The 18,547-nt window shown below is 51.8% G+C and overlaps 8 protein-coding genes across 8 annotated transcripts; 4 read left to right on the top strand and 4 right to left on the bottom strand.

Moving 5' to 3' along the window:
• Positions 1 to 615: 615 nt before the first annotated feature.
• LRP88_00801 (HET domain-containing protein) lies at positions 616 to 2,445 on the bottom strand (the record flags this gene model as incomplete). The annotated part of the gene is made up of 1 exon (XM_083237505.1): positions 616 to 2,445. The coding sequence occupies one exon, from the start codon at positions 2,443 to 2,445 to the stop codon at positions 616 to 618; it is 1,830 nt and encodes a 609-aa protein (XP_083106010.1).
• A 989-nt stretch (positions 2,446 to 3,434) lies between these two features.
• Positions 3,435 to 6,626, bottom strand: LRP88_00800 (uncharacterized protein; the record flags this gene model as incomplete). Its single annotated transcript, XM_083237504.1, has 8 exons — positions 3,435 to 3,630; positions 3,680 to 4,542; positions 4,594 to 4,764; positions 5,038 to 5,583; positions 5,753 to 6,221; positions 6,301 to 6,310; positions 6,358 to 6,511; positions 6,564 to 6,626. The coding sequence occupies 8 exons, from the start codon at positions 6,624 to 6,626 to the stop codon at positions 3,435 to 3,437; spliced, it is 2,472 nt and encodes an 823-aa protein (XP_083106009.1).
• Positions 6,627 to 7,744: 1,118 nt separating this feature from the next.
• LRP88_00799 (uncharacterized protein) lies at positions 7,745 to 8,773 on the top strand (the record flags this gene model as incomplete). The annotated part of the gene is made up of 1 exon (XM_083237503.1): positions 7,745 to 8,773. The coding sequence occupies one exon, from the start codon at positions 7,745 to 7,747 to the stop codon at positions 8,771 to 8,773; it is 1,029 nt and encodes a 342-aa protein (XP_083106008.1).
• A 466-nt stretch (positions 8,774 to 9,239) lies between these two features.
• LRP88_00798 (uncharacterized protein) lies at positions 9,240 to 10,291 on the top strand (the record flags this gene model as incomplete). The annotated part of the gene is made up of 3 exons (XM_083237502.1): positions 9,240 to 9,480; positions 9,544 to 9,665; positions 9,872 to 10,291. 3 exons carry the CDS (start codon positions 9,240 to 9,242, stop codon positions 10,289 to 10,291), a joined length of 783 nt encoding a protein of 260 aa, XP_083106007.1.
• A 905-nt stretch (positions 10,292 to 11,196) lies between these two features.
• Positions 11,197 to 11,577, top strand: LRP88_00797 (uncharacterized protein; the record flags this gene model as incomplete). Its single annotated transcript, XM_083237501.1, has 1 exon — positions 11,197 to 11,577. One exon carries the CDS (start codon positions 11,197 to 11,199, stop codon positions 11,575 to 11,577), a length of 381 nt encoding a protein of 126 aa, XP_083106006.1.
• A 499-nt stretch (positions 11,578 to 12,076) lies between these two features.
• LRP88_00796 (FAD dependent oxidoreductase-domain-containing protein) lies at positions 12,077 to 13,487 on the bottom strand (the record flags this gene model as incomplete). Its single annotated transcript, XM_083237500.1, has 4 exons — positions 12,077 to 12,293; positions 12,347 to 13,042; positions 13,117 to 13,319; positions 13,398 to 13,487. The coding sequence occupies 4 exons, from the start codon at positions 13,485 to 13,487 to the stop codon at positions 12,077 to 12,079; spliced, it is 1,206 nt and encodes a 401-aa protein (XP_083106005.1).
• A 386-nt stretch (positions 13,488 to 13,873) lies between these two features.
• On the top strand, positions 13,874 to 16,154 carry LRP88_00795 (uncharacterized protein; the record flags this gene model as incomplete). The annotated part of the gene is made up of 7 exons (XM_083237499.1): positions 13,874 to 14,002; positions 14,053 to 14,296; positions 14,358 to 14,447; positions 14,501 to 14,616; positions 14,769 to 15,485; positions 15,534 to 15,721; positions 16,139 to 16,154. The coding sequence occupies 7 exons, from the start codon at positions 13,874 to 13,876 to the stop codon at positions 16,152 to 16,154; spliced, it is 1,500 nt and encodes a 499-aa protein (XP_083106004.1).
• Positions 16,155 to 16,423: 269 nt separating this feature from the next.
• Positions 16,424 to 16,849, bottom strand: LRP88_00794 (uncharacterized protein; the record flags this gene model as incomplete). Its single annotated transcript, XM_083237498.1, has 1 exon — positions 16,424 to 16,849. The coding sequence occupies one exon, from the start codon at positions 16,847 to 16,849 to the stop codon at positions 16,424 to 16,426; it is 426 nt and encodes a 141-aa protein (XP_083106003.1).
• Positions 16,850 to 18,547: the final 1,698 nt, after the last annotated feature.

Genomic DNA, 18,547 nt, shown 5'->3' with positions numbered 1-18,547 from the left:
TTACACCTGTAGAGTGCGTTAGAGTCCAGGTGATGCTGGCGCTTGGATGTCTTCACTGTTAGTAGCATAGGCACTATGGATCAAAGATCAGGGGGGGACGAACTGCGGAAGCTGAGTGAGGAAAATCGCCCTCTCGTAGAGAACAAATATCCAGGAAATGAAAGAAGAATTGAATAAGTAGCCAAAGAGCACCCAACTGGCACCCAACTGAAACAACAGTAGCTTCGACCTGACCGGTAAGGCAGTGTGTTCTACCATAGCCGCGACGAGGGTGCCTGGGGAATCTCGAAGATGAGCCATCAAGGGTATCATTTGGACTTCGTCGGTGCGGATGGTTCGGCGGGGACCGTCAAGTTTACTTCTAGCTGCCCATCTTTTGTTCTTTGGCAAGTGGTCATTGTTTCATTTCTTTTTGTGCGACGACAGAACGTTAGGCCCCTACAAGCGACCTCGGGCACCACACCCCTCGAGCATGCCACAAACTGGTGCACTCTCTGTCTCGAGCACACTCTAAGCTGGGGATCTTAGTCTGACAATGTATAGTTTCCCACTCATCGACGAACCTGCGGGAACCTCGCAAGTCTGGTAGGTCGAGACGCAATGATTTGGGGAGAATTAAGACAAGTTGATCGTCCGAGGAATTGCATCGCCATCATTGGCCGCCTCTCCGTCCATTATCCCATCAACATAGGCTTCTCCAACAAGGTGCAGTGCACTAGAGGTGCCTCGACGAATAACGTATGGAACCTGGGCCCCGGCGAGAATGTAGACATCATCCCCGGGTTTCATTCCGCAGGGCCCGATACCAAAGTACCCCCCTGTGGTGCAGAATGGCCGCCTGGCGCGGGCAACATCCTCAAGTTGATGGGCATAGTCGTTGAGCCCGAGCGAGCAAAAGGTTTGCGCATCTACAGTGCTCAGATCAAGGCCTCGTAACGACTCATGCACTCTATCTTGTAAGCCCTCAGATAGTCGCGGCTTATCCCCCCCTTGCCTAATCTCCTGATCTGCTACCGCGGCTCTCCAGACAGCTTTGGGATCAAGGGTATCTGCACCCCGGCGAGAGAACCCCTTGAGCTCATGCAGCCACCGCGAGAAGCGTCCAGGTTCCCAGGTGTTCCCCACCAACTCTACTTCACCTACTAGCTTGGCACGTAGCGCCAGCAAGCACGAAGAAGGCGGTATTGATTCATCTGCAAGTTCAGCATCGTTGAAGTCTCCACAAGCGTTGAAACTGGGCTGCAGCACTGTTGCGCTGGGCGACGATCTCCTGTCGAGGGCTCTCTGCTGAAAGGGTGCTGTCTGAGTTGTGCTGGAGAAGTCGGGGACCCAAGAAGGAAGGTTGTCGATGGTCTTTGGGGCTTGACAGAATGATGGTACATCGATAAAGCCGCTTCTCACGAGTGCGGCTGTGGTTTTGAGATAGACATCCTTGCATGACGCTTGGTAGTCAGGGTATAGGCCAAGCTCTTGCCCATCCCTGGCAAAGCTTAGGAGCGCAAAGATCTTGTCTCGGGGGTCGGTTGCTTGGAAGTTTCGAAGAATTCGCATCAGGTACATCAAGGGGAATGGGCCTTGAGCGCCGCGAGCCCTTCGAACTTTTAGAATGTTGATGGGGCTCTGAGTGCCAAGGACATTCGACCACCACAACGCTGCGGATTGAAAGTGCTTTGCTGACCTGGATTGGTAGTATTGCTTGGTATTTCTCAGAAGCCTCAGTGTCTGATGGAGGTGCTCTTCCGAAGTCGTCATGTTTCCGCATACAAACCGCACAGATCTCCCATAGGCGAGTTCCTGAACCACCCAAACCCGGCTCCAATAAGGCCGACCAAGGAGTGTAGACAGAGCCAAGACGACGCTTTCCTGAGATAGTTGGCTGCATATGGCTTTTAGGAACTCTTCGAGATTAGCATGAGGGAGCTTTTCGGGGCTAGTGTCAAGGGTCTGCAGTAGCGATAAGAGCCGCAACTCTGGTTTCGTCCCAATGCCTATGTTGGAGGCAAGAGACCCGTAATGTTCTATCCAACGCATGGCCATGTCGCTACTCTCTGTAGCCGGTCCTAGCCAGGTGATGACCGACGTGGCCTTCGAGTAAATTTCCTGCATCTGTCCTACCTGTTCTGTCTTCTCCACCTCATCAGTCTGGTCAATGCACAGCGCATCTATCCAGAGGATCAGAGGCCCATCTTGGCGCCTTAGATGGACCAATGCAACCTGGAGGCTTTCAGTGACGTTGAGGGAGGCTCCGTTGACAAAGATGCGGCAATTTCGGTGTGTACTGCCCCAAGTATAGGAGAGCGCGAGGTATGGGGGAGGATGGTCCAGGGACACATGAGAGATGGTGCAAGACACGTCGACCTGGGGATCAGAGTCACCAGGTAGGAGATGGACAAGCCGGATCCTTCTCTCATCGGGCGTCAGTTCCCGATAGACAAAATGCGACATGGCTGATAGAAACCCTCAAGGTTTAGATGCCGGCTGTGGAAAGCAAGCAAGCTTGTGCTACCGCAACCAGAAAAGCAGACAGGCCAGGACAGTTGAAAGCAGGACCCTCAAGGGCGTCGTGAGGGGCTATGTGCGTATGGCTGATAGCCCAGTGCGGTAAATTCCGTTCGCTTGCACCTGTTCTTTGTGCTCCAGGAGCTTGCGCAATGGATGTTTGCTTGTCTTACACAACTTACCTAGGTGACAGGGGCTAGCCAGTCTGTTGCCGGCACCCATCCGCCCATACCCATGTTCTGACACGCAAGCAAGCCACATGGCTTAGCCAGGGGACTGTACTTGTCCAATAAGACTCAGATATACATGTGAAGCTACCAAGGGTTGAGAGGAGAGACGGTGAAGGCTCATGTCCCGTACGCGGGGCAAACAGATCCCGCACGGCAGGGATGACATGATGGTGCACATCAAAAGTGTCGGTGAAATTAAACTATATGTCTTCTACCAATACAATCGAGTGTACCGTGATGTTTAAGCATCCGCTTGACGGCAAACGGGATTCCTCTCAGCAGCCCGGCCCGGCAGTCCCGTCTTAGCTGCTTATTGACGAAACTTCTTGGCATCGATAGCGTCTCCAGGAGGAGACATCGGGAACAAGATCAAAGAACGTAATAGCTAACAGATGGCAGGATTAAGCCCTGGTGCTGTGAAGCAAAGCAGCATATCGACGAACCTTTGGAGACCTTGTCAGCCCAGGCCCTTACACCAAAACGCAACCATTCAAGAAAAACAGTGCGGCACCGACAAGATGCTGACTCCCAGTCACAAGCGTCTGCATCCCTTCAGCTGCCCCCCCAAGCCTCTTGGCAGACTCTAAGGCTTGCTGGACGCTAGGCTCGTAGGAGATATGCGAATTCTGGTGCACCCCGCTCCATGCTTCACCATACGCCTTCTGGGCGACGGTTTCTTGGTCAAAAACCATGGCTGTTCCATAGTTAGAGCATGGCCTTGCTAGAATGAGGCTTGTTCTGACCTGATGTGGATTCAAACCCCTGCTTTGGATCGTATAGTGTGAAGATGACGTGGCGAATCTGGACGCGGCAGAGGGCAGTGGCCAAGCGATGGACCACTGCCACTCCATCCCTCTGGTTCGAGACTTGACCAAAGATCAAGACGCGTGTAGGAGCGGCTCTGTTTACCGGTCAGCATGTTTCGGGCAGTGGCCGTCAAGACACATCACCTTTGAGTCTGCGTGTTATCAATGAACCATTCCGCAGCTTTGATGACACTCATCTCGTTGTGCGCACCATCCAGGAACCAGCTAAACCTTCCCTCTACCACATGCTGGAATCGCCCTGGCCAAGAGAATTGACTTATTCCCTGGGCTTTATCCGAGGATGACAATGGTCCGGCGTTCTTCTCCCGTAGAAAACGATCAGCAGCTGCAAGTGCAACAGAGCAGTTGATACGCTGCACATCGGGCCTCAACTGCGGTGTGTCTTCAGGGAGAGTCGAGTCCAACTTGACAAACTCGAGATTGGCTCCTTTCTCTGATGAGCGGCTTCGGAGAATCTCGGTAGCGGAAGCTTCTTGAAGAGACGAAAGCGCGGCAGATCCGGTTTTGAAGATACCTGCTTTGTGCCAGGCAATGTTCTCAATGGTAGGCCCCAACTGCTTTACGTGGTCCATCCCGAGTGGAGTGACGACGGACACAACGGGGTGCTCGATGACGTTGGTTGCGTCGTACTCGCCCCCATGGTGAGTCTCAACGATGGCTGCTTCGACACCCTCTCTAATAAATGTATGGAAAGAGACTAGAGCGAAGAGCTGAAGATAATGAGGCAAGGTGCCCGGGCTTCTAGTCAGGGCATCCCACACCTCGAAGAAGTATCTTGCGAAAAGGTCTCGACCGATGGGTTGGAAATTAAGACGGATTCTCTCCTCGAGGTATATGAGATGTGGCGATGTATAGAGGCCCGTCTTGCGTGGGAAGTCGGTTCTTTTCCCGTGGGCCCTGAGGAATGATTCGATGAAGGCGCAGGTGCTGCCTTTTCCTTTGGTGCCGGCGACGTGAATGACGTTGAGACGGTCGATGTCAGCTGTCTTTGTTCCTGGTCAGAATAACTCCGATTTTTTTTTTGGAGCAAGACATACCGTGTGGCCGATACGATGAAGCCATTCCTTCATTCCGGCTATGCTTGGGGTTCCTCTCAGGTCGGGATTTCCATCCTTGCTTGGAATACCACCGAGCACTGGGACAGTGCCATCTGGCGCTGGGCCTGGTCTCTTTGGACGGCGTCGAGTGTTGAGAATTTCGATGGCATTCTACCCAAGATTAGAGATACTCTGATGGGGAAGCGCCTGGTTCACCTTGTAGTCCCTGTTCGTGGGTGGTAATGCGGCCTCCCTGTCCATCGTGAATACTTGGTCAATCGTTGACGAGACCCTCAAGTCCTTGGCGTATTCGAGACGCCAGGTTTTGTAGTTTCTGGACGAAAATTTAAGAAAAGACATCTTTCAAATGTGGTGGGACAAGGTTCATTTCTAACTGGTGTCTTGAGCAGTGTGAGAGAACAAAGAACTGCCCCTGGCTTACACTTTAGCCTTCCAACCCTGCTCAAGCTTCCTAGCCCTGATGCCCTTCGCAATAACAAAGAAACAACTGCCAAGAACCAGGCAGCTCCCCGCAAAAGCCTGGGCCCCAACGTACTGACCACCCTGCGCTTTGATAATGGCCCCAGCGATTGGCTGGCCGGTCAGTGTGGCGAAACTCACAATCGTAAAGGCCATGCCAAGCCGGGTACCCTGCCTGCTCGGGTCGGACGTCATGCTGCTGAGGCCGACGGGGAACATGCTCTGCACGCCTCCAGTCCATATCCCGTAGATGGCGGCCCAGATGAATAGGCCTGTGGTGGACTTTATGGCTGCCCAGCAGTACATCATTGCCCCTGTCACTAGAGCCAATGGGATCTGAACTGTGAGGCAGCCGTAGCGGTCGGCGATGTAGTTTGGTATGACACGGCCGATTGCTCCGGTTCCGTTGAGGACTAGGAGGACGTCGAGGGATCGGGTGAAGCTGACACCTAGGACGTCTCGAGAATAAGCTGCGAGGTAGTAGAAGGCAAAGTAAACTCCCCAGAAGGCCTTAGTTTGTCAGTCAGATACTTGGACGTTGAATTTGATGCGAGAGAGAGCCCACCATGAAAGAACCAAGGACGTAGAAGGAATATTCAAGTTCCCTGAACGCAGACCATTCAACCAATGGCCCCGACCTACGGGGCGGAATCCGAGACTTGAGAAAGCAAGCTGCCACTCCCAGAGTTCCAAGCTGCACAAAAGCAATGGCCCGGATGGCCCAAGGAAACCCAACCGAAGGGAGGAGCTGCCTCATGATACTCGGGTAGACCAAGCCCCCAGTTGCACTGCCAGCAGCGGCAACACCCATGGCCAGAGCACGGCGCTTCTCAAAGTATGTCGATATAGTAGCCATAGAAGGACAGAAGATGAAGCCATTGCCTAGACCCATGCAGATTCCTTGAGCGAGGAAGAATTGCCAGTATGTCTTGCAGAAAGAGGTGGCAAAGCAACCGAGAATGACGAGGAAAAAGCCCAGAGCGAAGAGCTGTCGAAAGTAGCCGGCGTCTGTCATGCGGCCGGTAAAGGTTCCGACGAAGAAGAGGAAGAAGACTTCGAAGGAGCCGATCCAGGATATGTCGGACGGGGCGCGGTCGAGCATTTGCGCGTAGTATGGTTGGAAGACGCCAAACGAGTTGATGATGCCCCTGAGAGAAGGTTAGATAGGTGGTACAGAGCGAAAAGGTAGACTTGCCAGCTATTCATGACTACGAAATGGCCGCTCACGACTTTCGGTCTGTCAGGATATGAGCTCCGTGATGTTGTGCGTGAGTGTCAACTCACCGACCATCCAAGCTATCCATCCTCCGTCTGGCGCAGGGCCTGGGTCTTGATATTGCTGTTCCACATCTTGTCGAGCATTTGCTTGAGACGCGGTCTCTGTCTCGGCATATGTAGCCTTTTCGTCACGGTTGGTTCCTGGGGATGTCTCATGGGCCTTGGTTTGTGTCAGTTGCCGGGCTCGTGGCTTGGTCAGGGAGCGTGCATACCCGTTGAGTTTCAGAATCGGAACGCAACGCCGATTGGCCACGCGAGGCAGTGATGTCATCCATTTCAACGTTTAACAGTGTACAATGCTCGTTTTCAACGTGCTGGAACCTCTCTTGTTATGTGCAACGAAGCGTTCGTTGCTGCAACAGAACCAAACATTGGATTCATAATCAAAGAGAAATGAAGGATTGCGGGGATAAACATTTCCGTGTTTTGTACGGATACGGTATCGGTATCAGAGAGTGGAGAGGTCAGCGAACCCCGAGAGCCGAGTCAAATAGCCTGAACGGATACAGGTTGGATCGTCGGTGTTGGTTCTGTTGGCCGTGGGAATGAATCCTTGAGTCACAAGGCTTTGGGATCATTATTGTAACTATTCTCAATTTCGAACTAGTAAATACAATCAATCTTTGCCAACAAAGCCACCAGTTTCATCCCGGGCCTTGGCACCGGGCAAGTTGAAACCGGGGGGGGCATCCGGGCTGGATCATACCTCGCCAAGATAGCTGAGTCAGCACTCTTGGCGTTGACTCGGGACTCCCAACCGACATCCGTAGCATTAATCATTACTGTAACAATAACGGACAACTTCCCGAAGACAAACTGCACCATGCTAAAAAAAAATGCCTCCGCGGGCAAAGAAGATGATCACAGGCAATCTGCAGAACCTACAAACACCCTTGGGTCATCATGCCGTAAGTGTCAAGATTGCATCAATCCGGCGAGCCATGATTGGCTGCACAATACGAGCCGATGAGCATCGCGGGCCGGGTACGTAACTATCCCGACAGTCAACATTGGTTTGAATTTGTCAGGTCAGAGCCTCAAAGGCGCGCCCTAAGCTTGGCATGGTATGGAATCATATTTACTGTTGCGATAGTAACGTCCTCCTAGGACCTCGAGATGGCTGGCACACCATCGCTGACAGCAACCGACGCTGATGTGAGCTCCTTGGATATTCCGTGAACTCAAATGTCGGAAAGGTTTGTAATTCACCCGCAGCTGAAATGCTTACAGTAGCATAGAAAGGCGGTTGGCGGCTGGTAGTCTAGGATATCTATATAGGTATGCAGCACCCCGTACCTCTGGTTGACATTCACAACACATACCTACAACCATCAGTCGCAGTTCATCACTAAACCAGCAACAGCATCACACAATCCCCACAATGTCGCCCACCATGAAGGCCATAGTCATCTCCGAGTTTGGTCCCGTCGAAAACCTCGTCATCAAGCAAGTCCCGAAACCGTCTGCCACAGAACCAGGCACTGCCCTTATCCGCATCGAGGCATTTGGCATCAACCATGCTGAAATGCACATGCGCCGCGGAGAATGGGCTGAATCAGTTCCCATCAGCGGCATTGAATGCGTTGGAATCATCGAAGAGTGTCCGGGCGGCGAGTTTGCCCCTGGGACACCTGTGGCAGCGCTCATGGGAGGACTTGGTCGCACGATTCCTGGTAGCTATGCAGAGTATACCGTTGCGAATACTTCCAACATCGTTGCTCTGGGAAACCCTGGTGAACAGCTGCCCATCTCTTGGGCTGATGCTGCTGCCCTTCCCGAGAGCTATGCGACGGCCTGGACTTGCCTCTTTCGAAACCTGAACCTTCAACGAGGACAGCGGATCCTCATCAGAGGTGCTACATCTTCTTTTGGCAGGGCAGCTGTTAACCTGGCTGTCGAAGCGGGTGCCATCGTCACAGCTACAACCCGCAGTGAATCCAAGTTTGCGACACTAAAGGATCTCGGAGTGTCTGAATGTGTTGTCGAAGCACCCAACCTGAGCGAACGTCTTAGCAAGGACGGAGACTTCGACAAGTTCGACAGCGTGTTGGAACTGGTCGGCAACAGCACCGTCGTTGACTCACTGCGTCTTGTCCGCCGTGACGGTCGTCTCTGTCTAGCCGGATGGCTCGGAGGTCTTGACCCGATCAAGGGACCAGCAGGGCCTGAGGAATCACGAGGCTTTAACCCACTCTTGCAAATGGCCAGCGGTGTTCACTTTAGCTTCTTTGGTAGTTTCGTGTTCGGAAATAAGGACTTTCCCGTCTCTGACGTGCCCCTGAAGAGTGTCCTGGAAAAGGTGGCGGAGGGCAAGATTGACGCCAAGCCGTGGAAGGTGTTTGCTTTTGAAGACATTCGGGCTGCCCACCAGGCTATGGAGAGCGGACAGACAGGTGGGAAGATGGTGGTTGTAGTTGACTAGTTTCAAAGAGAAATACAGTCCGTTCGAGTTCCTCCGCGCATCAGAGCCCTAGAACACCTTCAATAAGTCCAATAAGCAAGCTTTGCCTGTCCGGGTCATTGCTTTGAGAAAACTGCCTCCGAATCATACTCTCGCCCACCTGAACTTGAATCGCTGCCTAGGCTGTCACGAGGTTCCCAGCAAAGCCAATTCAGTCAGATACGAATCCGAATGGCTCAACCATAGAGCTGAGCACTTATTTGAAAGCGTCCCAATGTCTTTAAGAAGGTTTTTCGTTGCGTTTGCATAACCTTTAGGTACCCATTCAGGCCCGCCAACATTTACGTTTGACTTGGGCTGATACAATGCCGACTTTTACCTTTGTAGGTATGAAATGCTTTCTTCCGCCATCCGGTGCTGAGCAGCTTCATTCTGACTCTTCCCATCACATCGTCCTGTTCTTCCACGCTTCCAAGTCCTGGACATCATGACTCGCTCAAAGCACTTGCACCGCGCGGACAAACGACTCGAATACGCCAAAGAGATCGAGTCTAAGATCCGGACATGGAGCATGGGTGAATTCTTTCGACTGAGTACGGTCCATCTCGCCCTATTTATGATGGCGCCGATGTCTGTTTTCCAGCCAGGCCGGATCCTGTCGCCAGTGGGCCAGACAGAGGAATTCCTGCATCTGGGTGTGACAACGTTCCCTCCACTAATCCGACACTGTGAGTCTATTCTGCTGGCTGAGAATGTGTGAACTACATGGACATGAGCTAATGTGATAATAGTCTTGGAACAGTCGCTCATTCCCCAAAGCCGTAACGATGACCCCGTCAACCAATTAGAGAAGAGCCTGTGCCTCCAGCGAGATGGGGACGTTTGCGTTTTCACCGGAGATCCCAACCCGAGAGTATGTCATGTACTTCCTCCTTCGTGGGGCAACAACAAGGCGGCCATGAAGAAGACTGTTGTTGCGTCCAGCAATCAACGTCATGATGGGAACCAACGGGATGCATCAACACCATAAGCACATTGGCGACGCGGAGAGTTTGGAATACGCTTTGTCTCAACGAGAAGGTTCATGAACTATGGGCGCGTGGTTCCTGTGCTTTTAAGGGCATCAGAGTTCAGCACCTGAATCACCGCGAGTCTGTGGTTGTTCTTGAGTTTCACTGGATGCCTAAATTGGAGAACACCAAGCCGATGGTGCACGCGGAGCTTGGGGGGAAGAAGAATGACTGGACCAAGATGGCCAATACCATGCACCAACTCCATGCCTCGAAGTTGCCAGCCGCAACCACGAAAGCTCAACAAGGGTTATCAATTCCATCAGGGAAGCGCATCGACATCCGAATGGCAAGGACAGAAGCCGCCAACTTCAAGGCCATGATCGACTTGCAGTGGGCTTGCATCACTGCGGCAGCTCTGAGCGGCGTTGCATCGCCCAGGATGCTGCATGAGTACGAGCCATACTGGTGGAAATGCGACGAGGGCATGAGGCTCAATGTATTATCGTGGCTTGACAATATTGACTAGGCATGGACAGTGGTTACGAGATGGTGTATGGTATAGGTTGTCTATGAAGAGAAATGGCTTCCCAAACTGGAACCCAAACAGTTCCAGTACCCCGGGCTGCTTCGGTATTCAGAGTCGAGAATGAGGCAGCCTCTGCCTGGGCCCAGCGCCAATCCACCTTGCCCGTCAGTCAGCCAGGGGCCTAGATAGTTCTTCCTGCTATAGTCTTCTCGATTCACCTTTTCAACGCCTCTGTCTCGGGTAACGGTTGATGAGAGTAAAGGAACAGGTGCAACCCCACTGCCGTGGTGCGAAGAGGGAGTCAAGTCGCCATCGATTTCGAAAGGATCCTGTTGCTGGCTTCCCGAGCACGTCGAATTTATACCCCCATGTCAACGCATGACCCCATGGACCAAGTCAGCCACCCAGGAGTGATATTCTAAATCATTTCGTGGAAGGGATCTATACGAGGTTAAGGCCTTCAACTCAGCTGACCCCGAGCCAGTTAACAAGCCAATTATATCCCGATGGGATGTTGCAAAATCCTACGTCGCATCATTTATCCCCTCGCACATAGGGCCTTCGGAGTTTTCTGATCTGACCTAATGCGGGGAGGTAGATCTGGGATCGGCATATTCCCTGCGTGTCAGATGATTCGTGTAAATGAAAAGGGAGCCAAGAGCTGACAGGTCTGATGGAGCGCGTCATTCCCTATGGAATGGGGTGGGTGAGATATCTGCGTCACTGGATTGCTATGTTTAGGTGAGCGCAATACGAGGTTCTAGGAAGAGGCATATGCAGCGACTTGGAGGGATATATAAAGGACGTCTTGGGGACCGTAGGTTGATGTTGAATCAAGCAGCCTCGACCAAGATAACCTTAACCGAACTACACCATAATAAACCAAGACCTTCCACTCGACCATCATGCGCTTCACCAACTCCCTCTTCACAGCCGTCGCTGCCCTCGCATCCACTGTCTCAGCCGGAAACATGGGCGTCGCCAACATTCTCGCCATCACAGGCCCATCCGGCGGCCAACACACAGAAAAGACGGTCACCGTACCCTTCGGCCAGCTCACGCACTACGACATGGCCATCAGTGAGCTCCGCCTCGAGAGCATCGCCGTAACACTCCCCGGCGGCGCCATCGAGCCAGACATTCGGGACATTACATGTCAGATGTACAAGGACGAGCATGGGCTGGACCCTGGTAGCAGAGAATTTACTATTGATCGACCTGCGCTGTTGAGTACGAATACTGTTCAGTTTGGGTGGGTGTTGTGCTATGTTGAGGTTGAGAAATAGGGGGTAGATTATGGTTCAAATGCTGCGCGTCCTAGGGACTGCTTAGTTTCATTCTGCCAGCCCTCTTCACGCCTGCGCAGGCCTTTTCTTAATGATCGTGATCTATACCTTATATGAGCACTCTATAAACTGACCGTTTTACTGTGAGCACAAACCGACAAGCGCCATCAAGTGCTCTGCATCTCTCCCTCTCCTTAACATCAATGTCGTCTCTGAAAAGGACCCTTGGCCATAATAATAAAAGAGTCGGTTATTAATACATGACGATGTTAATCTAATACCATTAGATGTATTAATTTTCGAAAACATGTATTTTTGCGATACAATTACTCTCGTAGCTGGTGAATTGCGTGGGTGCCTACTCAATGCAGTTGAGCTGGGTCACTGGATGATCGCCATCTGACCGAACCTGACATTACTTGTGCCATTAAGTGTTGACATAATCATAGAGAAAGGTTTATCACGGCTCATGTTAGATACTGTGCTGCCTGTAAACATGTCAGAGCTTGGCTCTATCCAGCCCCTCCAGCTTTGCCCTCTCATAGGCTGTCAATTCACGCCTCTCAGGCCCTCCTCGGCTGCCGTCGCCCAAAAACGCATCTTTCCGGTTCTCGTATCGATTCCGGAAGCGCCACTTCTGGGCTAAGGATGTCGGGGGTTGCTGCTTAATGGCGAGCGACATGTACTTGCCAAGCACAGGGAGAAACTTGAAAGCGCTACAACGACGCTGTTAGCTAAATACACATGGCATGGATAGGTCGGTACTTACTGTCCACTACCGGCACCTCCGATAAACAGGTTCGTGTAGTCGGGATGATAGTCCATGATGTAATCTCCGCTTGGCGTATCCGTATACCAACACATGGCTGTCCTCTCAAACGGACGATCAGCTATCTCGGGCAAGATTTCACGTAAACCCTGCCTCAGCCTGTGTTCCCCATCCTCTGGAGCAAAGTTGACGCGCTCGTGACAAGCAAGAGGGGGTACAGAAGTGTTGGACTTTTGGCTCTCGGATGGCGATCTGGTGTAACCCCAGCCGTGGACGGCAAACTTGAGTAGCTTTGTGTCTTGGTGAGGAGGAAAGTTGAACCAACCGGTGGTGAAGTTTGCGTAAATGGGGAGATCCTTGTACTTGTGCATCTCAGCGTCGGTGAGGCGGAGGTAGGCTAGGACCTGTGCGGTAGAAAGAACCGAGTTGTACATGGGAACCAGAGTTGAGCCCCAGGCACCAGCAGCGAGGATGAAGTGATCTCCCTGGATTGAGGAGCCGTCCAGGGCTCTAGCGGCTCTGATCTTGCCCTGTGAGTTTGTGTCAAAACTCACCACCGTCCCCGCTGGGCCGCAAGTGAACGAGACGCCCAGTTCAAGACACTCATCTCGAAGCTGACGGATGGCTTTGCTGGCATCTGCCCAACCGCCCTGCTCATTGACATAGCCGACAAAGCTGGGCTCAGCGAGAGCGCCGCTTAGAACAGGATACTTTTCTTTGCATCAGCAGCATTATTGAGCCCAGTCCAGGGAAGCTGTCGCTTTGCCAACTGCGCTGTTGTTCGGTCCAACCACGACTCGTCGTCAGGCCTCTTTGACCCAGCCAAGATGTATGGTGCAGAATAAAAGATGCCCTCATACTTGGGGTTCCTGGACCACTCGAGGTATGCATCGTAGGCAATGCTCAGGTATTCTTCGTTGCCGTAGTCAAAACGGATGACTCGGGAGATGTCAGAGCTCGAGCCATCAGGCACCTACACAGGTTAGCAACAGCCAGCGGAGAGGAATGGGTGGCACCCTACTGGCGGCATGTGCCTGTCAACAACAAGAACATGTTGGTGGCCCTCTGTGGCGAGTTGCTTGGCTGTGGAGAGTCCGAAGAGACCCGCTCCGATAATGACGATCCTGCTGTTCTTGTCCATGACCAGGGCGAGGTAGGGAGCTGTGATGAAGCTTGTAGACAAACGGTGCTGGAGACTGGGCTCTTGATGTAGTGGCCCGAGCTGAACTACTGGGGAACCCCTGCGGATGATGGGTTTATACTGGTTGGCCAGATCGAGTGAGGCGGCTCACACGGATCAAAGTCATGAGGGCATCTCGACATCCGGAGCCGTGCACGTGACCGGGTCGGGAGCACTGGGTGCCTCATGATAACGAGCAAGGTGATAACTATAATAGTAACGTGGGACTTGTGTAGATACAGTGGATTCTTTCCCCCACAGTCTTACGTTTGAGAAATTACATCCATTGGATTCTACACGCCTTGTTATTTCCCATCTATCCTCCGTCATACGACTAGCTGTTTACCATGTCTTCCTCGGAGAAGAAGGACAACGCTCCTGAGCGGGCGCGGAGTATGGAGGTTACCGATGTAATCGAGCTGGAAGAGAACAGGAACGGACAGTTCCACCGCTCGTTTACTCCGCGACAAGTTCATGTGAGTCCTTCATTCACGCTTGACTTGCGGGGAGTAACCCATAGCTACAGGTGATTTCACTTGGGTCCAACATCGGAAGCGGCCTGTTCATCGCTACGGGCAAGGCTCTCGCAAACGGTGGGCCCGGTTCAATGGTTACTGCATACGGTATCGTCTGTTCGGCCGTGTGGATGGTTCTCCAGACGCTTTCCGAGATGACCATTGCGTTTCCCGTGTCGGGGAACTTTGTTGACTATGCTGATCGCTGGGTTGATCCAGCACTGGCATTTGGTGCTGGTTTTGCCGAGTGGCTAGGTACGAAATGCACACGACGGCTGATTCTCATCTGATGCTTGAGTGATGACACGGCTTCTAGGTTGGACTGCTGTCATCGGAGCTGAGGCGACCTTCTTCGACGTTTTGCTTCAGCTATGGACCGGCGGAGACTTTCCCGCTGCTGCATCGCGTGAGTAGCTCAAGAAAAGTCGGACCGTGCGATTTCGCTGACTTGGAAGCTAGTTACCATCTTTTTGGTTGCTTGCCTTGCCATCTTCCTTCTCCCGAACAAGTGGTTTGCTTGGTTCGAGTACGTAACGTCGCTCATCAAGATCCTCATGTTTCTCCTCATCATTGCGGTGTCGCTGGCGATAACTCTCGGCGCCGGCCCTAACGGCTCACTACATGATGGGAGTACTTGGACGGACCTCCCTGTCTTTAAGAACGGATTTGCCGCAAGTAACCCCCTCTTAGATCTCCGTATCTGTGACATGTGCTTACTTAGAGTCAGGGGTTTGCAAACTCGGCTCTGCTCGCCCTATGGGCCGTGAGTGACCAGGTCTTCATCGGCATCATCGGAGGCGAAGCGCAAAATCCCCGTTACTCGATGGCTCACGCCGCCAAGCTCGTTCCATTTCGAGTCAACATCATCTACATGGTCAGCATCGTCTTCATCACGGTCCTAATCCCTTCCGACGACGACCGTTTACTTGGAGGCAGTGGCATCGCAGCTTCGCCTTTCGTCATTGCCATCACCGATGCTGGCATCAAGGGCTTGCCCGATCTGCTCAATACTGGTATGATATGCGGCCTGCTCGCGATTGCCTCCGAATCTGTCTACGTCGCGTCACGGATCTTGCGTACAATGTCCCATCAGAAGCTTATCCCCGAGGCCTTTGCCAAGGTTGATGACCAGGGCCGTCCCAGGTTATCTCTCATTATCACATGTGTCGTGGGAACCTTTTTAACCTACATCAACCTTAGCAATGGTGGCAAGGTTGGCTTTACGTGGCTCCTTTCCATCACCAGCGCCTCTTTCTTCTCTGTCTGGTTCATCATCGCCTTAACCAACTATCGGTTCCGCCAAGCAGTTGAGGCTCAGAATGACCATCTGTTCTCTGAGGAATACGCTTGGACATCGAGTTGGTGGCCTGCGGCACCATTATGGACTGCTACGGTTGCCATGTTGCTTTTCGTGTGCTGTATCTATGCAGCCGTGGACCCCGTGGTAAGTAATTGCCAAGTAAATATGACACTGATACTAATTTGGCGCAAGGACGGAAGTGGATTCACGGCATACAACTTTTTCCAATATCTCATAGGTCTCATCATCATCGTGGTGTTTACCATCGTCTTCAAACTTGTCAAGAGATCGCCATGGAGGGACCCTCAGTCTGTCGATCTCATCACTGGTCGACGCAGATTGACGGTTGAGGACATGGCCCAGTTGGATCATTATTACAGGTTGAGCCGCTGGAGACGGTTTCTCACATACGTTCAACTTTGGTGAACGTTTACCAGTGAACTGGCCGGAAGTATAGCGTTGGACCGGTTTCGTCAAGGATCCAAGTGCATATTTAAGCCATTCAGCCTCATTACAAACCCAAAGGTAGATCAGGGCAACCCAGCAAGAGAAATACAGTTATCAACACAACCAAGCGAACACGTCCTTAGATTTCCGTAGTGAGTATCAGTTCCATGTTCTCATCAGATCTAATTCCGAAGCCATAATATTTACTTTGGCCGTGCGTTAAGCTGCAGAGAGACAGTCGTCTGGCTCAGTTATCCCATCAGGAGTCGGGCTTCAACTATATGAAAAACAAAATATCAACACATCATAGCATCATATCTCAACGCTAACACACTGACCATCTTTTTTAGTCTTTCTGCTGCCTGAGAAGTTCCTAAGTTGCACATGGATACCAATTGGGTATTAAGAGAAAACCTTGCACTGGTGTGAATCAAATAGGCTTGAACAGATTCGTACGAGAGGAGAGCAATATTTATTGTGCCGTGTAATATAAGTTTATATATCTCCGGAATAGCCATCGTTGGCTGTCTAGGATTGATCGAGTCTATACTTTCATCCTCATTCAGTCTCTCTCACTACGCTGTCCATTGCCTTTGCAAAGTACTTGACGTTCCCACTGTTCAGACCCGCCACGCTTATACGTCCATTACTAGCCATGTAAACATGCCATTATCCTTCATCCGACACACCTGGTTCGCATTCAATCCAGTAAAGCTGAACATGCCAACCTGACTTGTGATATGATCCCAGTTACCCGGCGTCTGAAGTCGATCAAGCTCCTGTTTCAGACGCATTCTCATGTCGATTATCCGCCCAGACATGATCTGAAGGTCTTCTTGCCACTCACGGAATAGCTGGGCGTCGTTAAGGATAATCGAGACAATCTTGGCACCGTAGATTGGTGGGCTTGATATCTCGGACCTGGAAATGATGGAGAGCTGAGACGCGATCCGCTTGGTAAGATCCTGAGCTGTTGGGCCTGGTGCTGTGACGACATGGACGGCACCCGCTCGTTGGCCGTATAGACCCATGTTCTTTGCAAAAGACTGGGCAATGACCATGTTGAATCCTTCCTTTTCGTGCGCATCAGGCAACTGTTCGTGGGCCCCATTCGCGTCTCTCGCGATATGTTCCAGGTGTATCAACCTTTCTAAACACGCCGTGAGAACTTCGGGAAAATACACGTTCCCCAAGGAGTTTGGGGTGCCAGGAAGTTGGCAACTTCGGAGGAACGAGACGCTCTCAGAGGTCAGCAACAAGGATTTATTTGTGAACTGTGATCTGCTTACGAAGGAGCCAATTGCCTGGACAAAGCACGAGATTCCTGAGCTTGGACTGAGTCTGACAAGCTATGACGAAAAGAGTAAATGCGGCTCTGGGGATGTTAGATGCCCTGACACGTATCTATCCGTCGCATTTACGACAAACCCTGGACGTACCATCAACTTTCGCAACTCTTCGACCCTGGTTCTGGCTATTCGGTTCCTGCAAGCTGATGAAAGCTGGAGAGAGAATGAAACGATGTGGTAGGATACGCTAGTTATGGTCCAAGAATGTGCTCTCTACTTTTGCATCAATGAGTACGAAACGCGCCTCGAGCAAGGAGTTCTTAAGGAACGGGTAGTCAATTCGTGGACGAATAAGACTGCCAACTCTCATAATCCTACCGGCCCGTCATATGTGATCGAATACTGCCAACACCTCAACAACACTCTGGACTTGTTCCCCTACTACAACAACCTGACGGACCTCCAGCTTTTCGTCCCCAACGAGCACAACAAGAGCTTGGTAAAGGAAACTTTTAACATAACCCAGCCAAGCATAGTCCTGCTGTTTGACAACATCAGACGGGGGCTACTGGAGTTCGACGACGGGAACTCCACACGGTAGAGAGGCACTAAAAGCTTCATATACCCTTCCTTCGGGTTGAGCCTGCCGCCTGGAATGGTGTTTGGTCTGGGAGAAGCGAGGAACGTTTCTGCAAGCGTCGAAAAGGTGGCGCTGGGCTTGACCAAGTGTGCGCGACCGAAGGCTGACGTCGTCCCCTGTCCACGGAGAGGCTACAGTGATGACAGTCATCACTCGGGTTCGATGGGAGTTCCTTGTCTTTCCAGCAGTTGTGCACTTGCTGGGGTTTGTCTTTGCTGTTGTGTCAATCTGGGAGACGAACTCTCTCAAGAGGCCGGCGTGAAAAAGTAGCTTGCTTGCGGCTCTTTCACACGCTCATGACGGAGAACTAAGGGAAAGGTTGCGAGAGGCTGCTACCCCTGATGATATTCAGGAGGTCGGAAGGAAGACTAAGGTGATCATGGAGTGCCAGGATGGTAGGAGTCGGTTGATGTCGAAGGAAGAGATAGAATGAGGGGAGTTTGCCACCATGGTTTGTGTTATAGGCAACAATGAACAGGAGGGTCAAATAGCTGTGTTAGTGTGTTGAAGATACATTGCTATAAGGACAGATTTGATGTAACCAGGATAGAGACCCGCACTTCTGTACCCTAAACTGAATAGGATTCCAACAGAGTTTTCAATGACTCCAACCGGATAGGCTTCGTGAGTGTAGCATCTATCCCTCCCTCCGACTTGCTCCCCCCCTCTTTTGAGTCGTTGAGTCCCATAGGCGAGACGGTGAGAGCAACAATAACAGCAGGCCACAACCCATTCTCGTCCTCGTAGTTCCTTATCTCCTGGGACGCCGTGACGTCGTCCATGAAGGGTGCAACCAACACCGTTCGTGCTTTCACTCAGTGAAAGAATAT

This window comes from Fusarium phalaenopsidis (genome assembly GCF_050370095.1).
Source record: "Fusarium phalaenopsidis strain FUZ10S chromosome Unknown contig_32278, whole genome shotgun sequence".
NCBI classification, from domain to species: Eukaryota; Fungi; Ascomycota; class Sordariomycetes; order Hypocreales; family Nectriaceae; genus Fusarium; species Fusarium phalaenopsidis.
The sequence above is the reverse complement of the archived record's forward strand: the minus strand, read 5'-3'. Positions and strand labels throughout refer to the sequence as shown.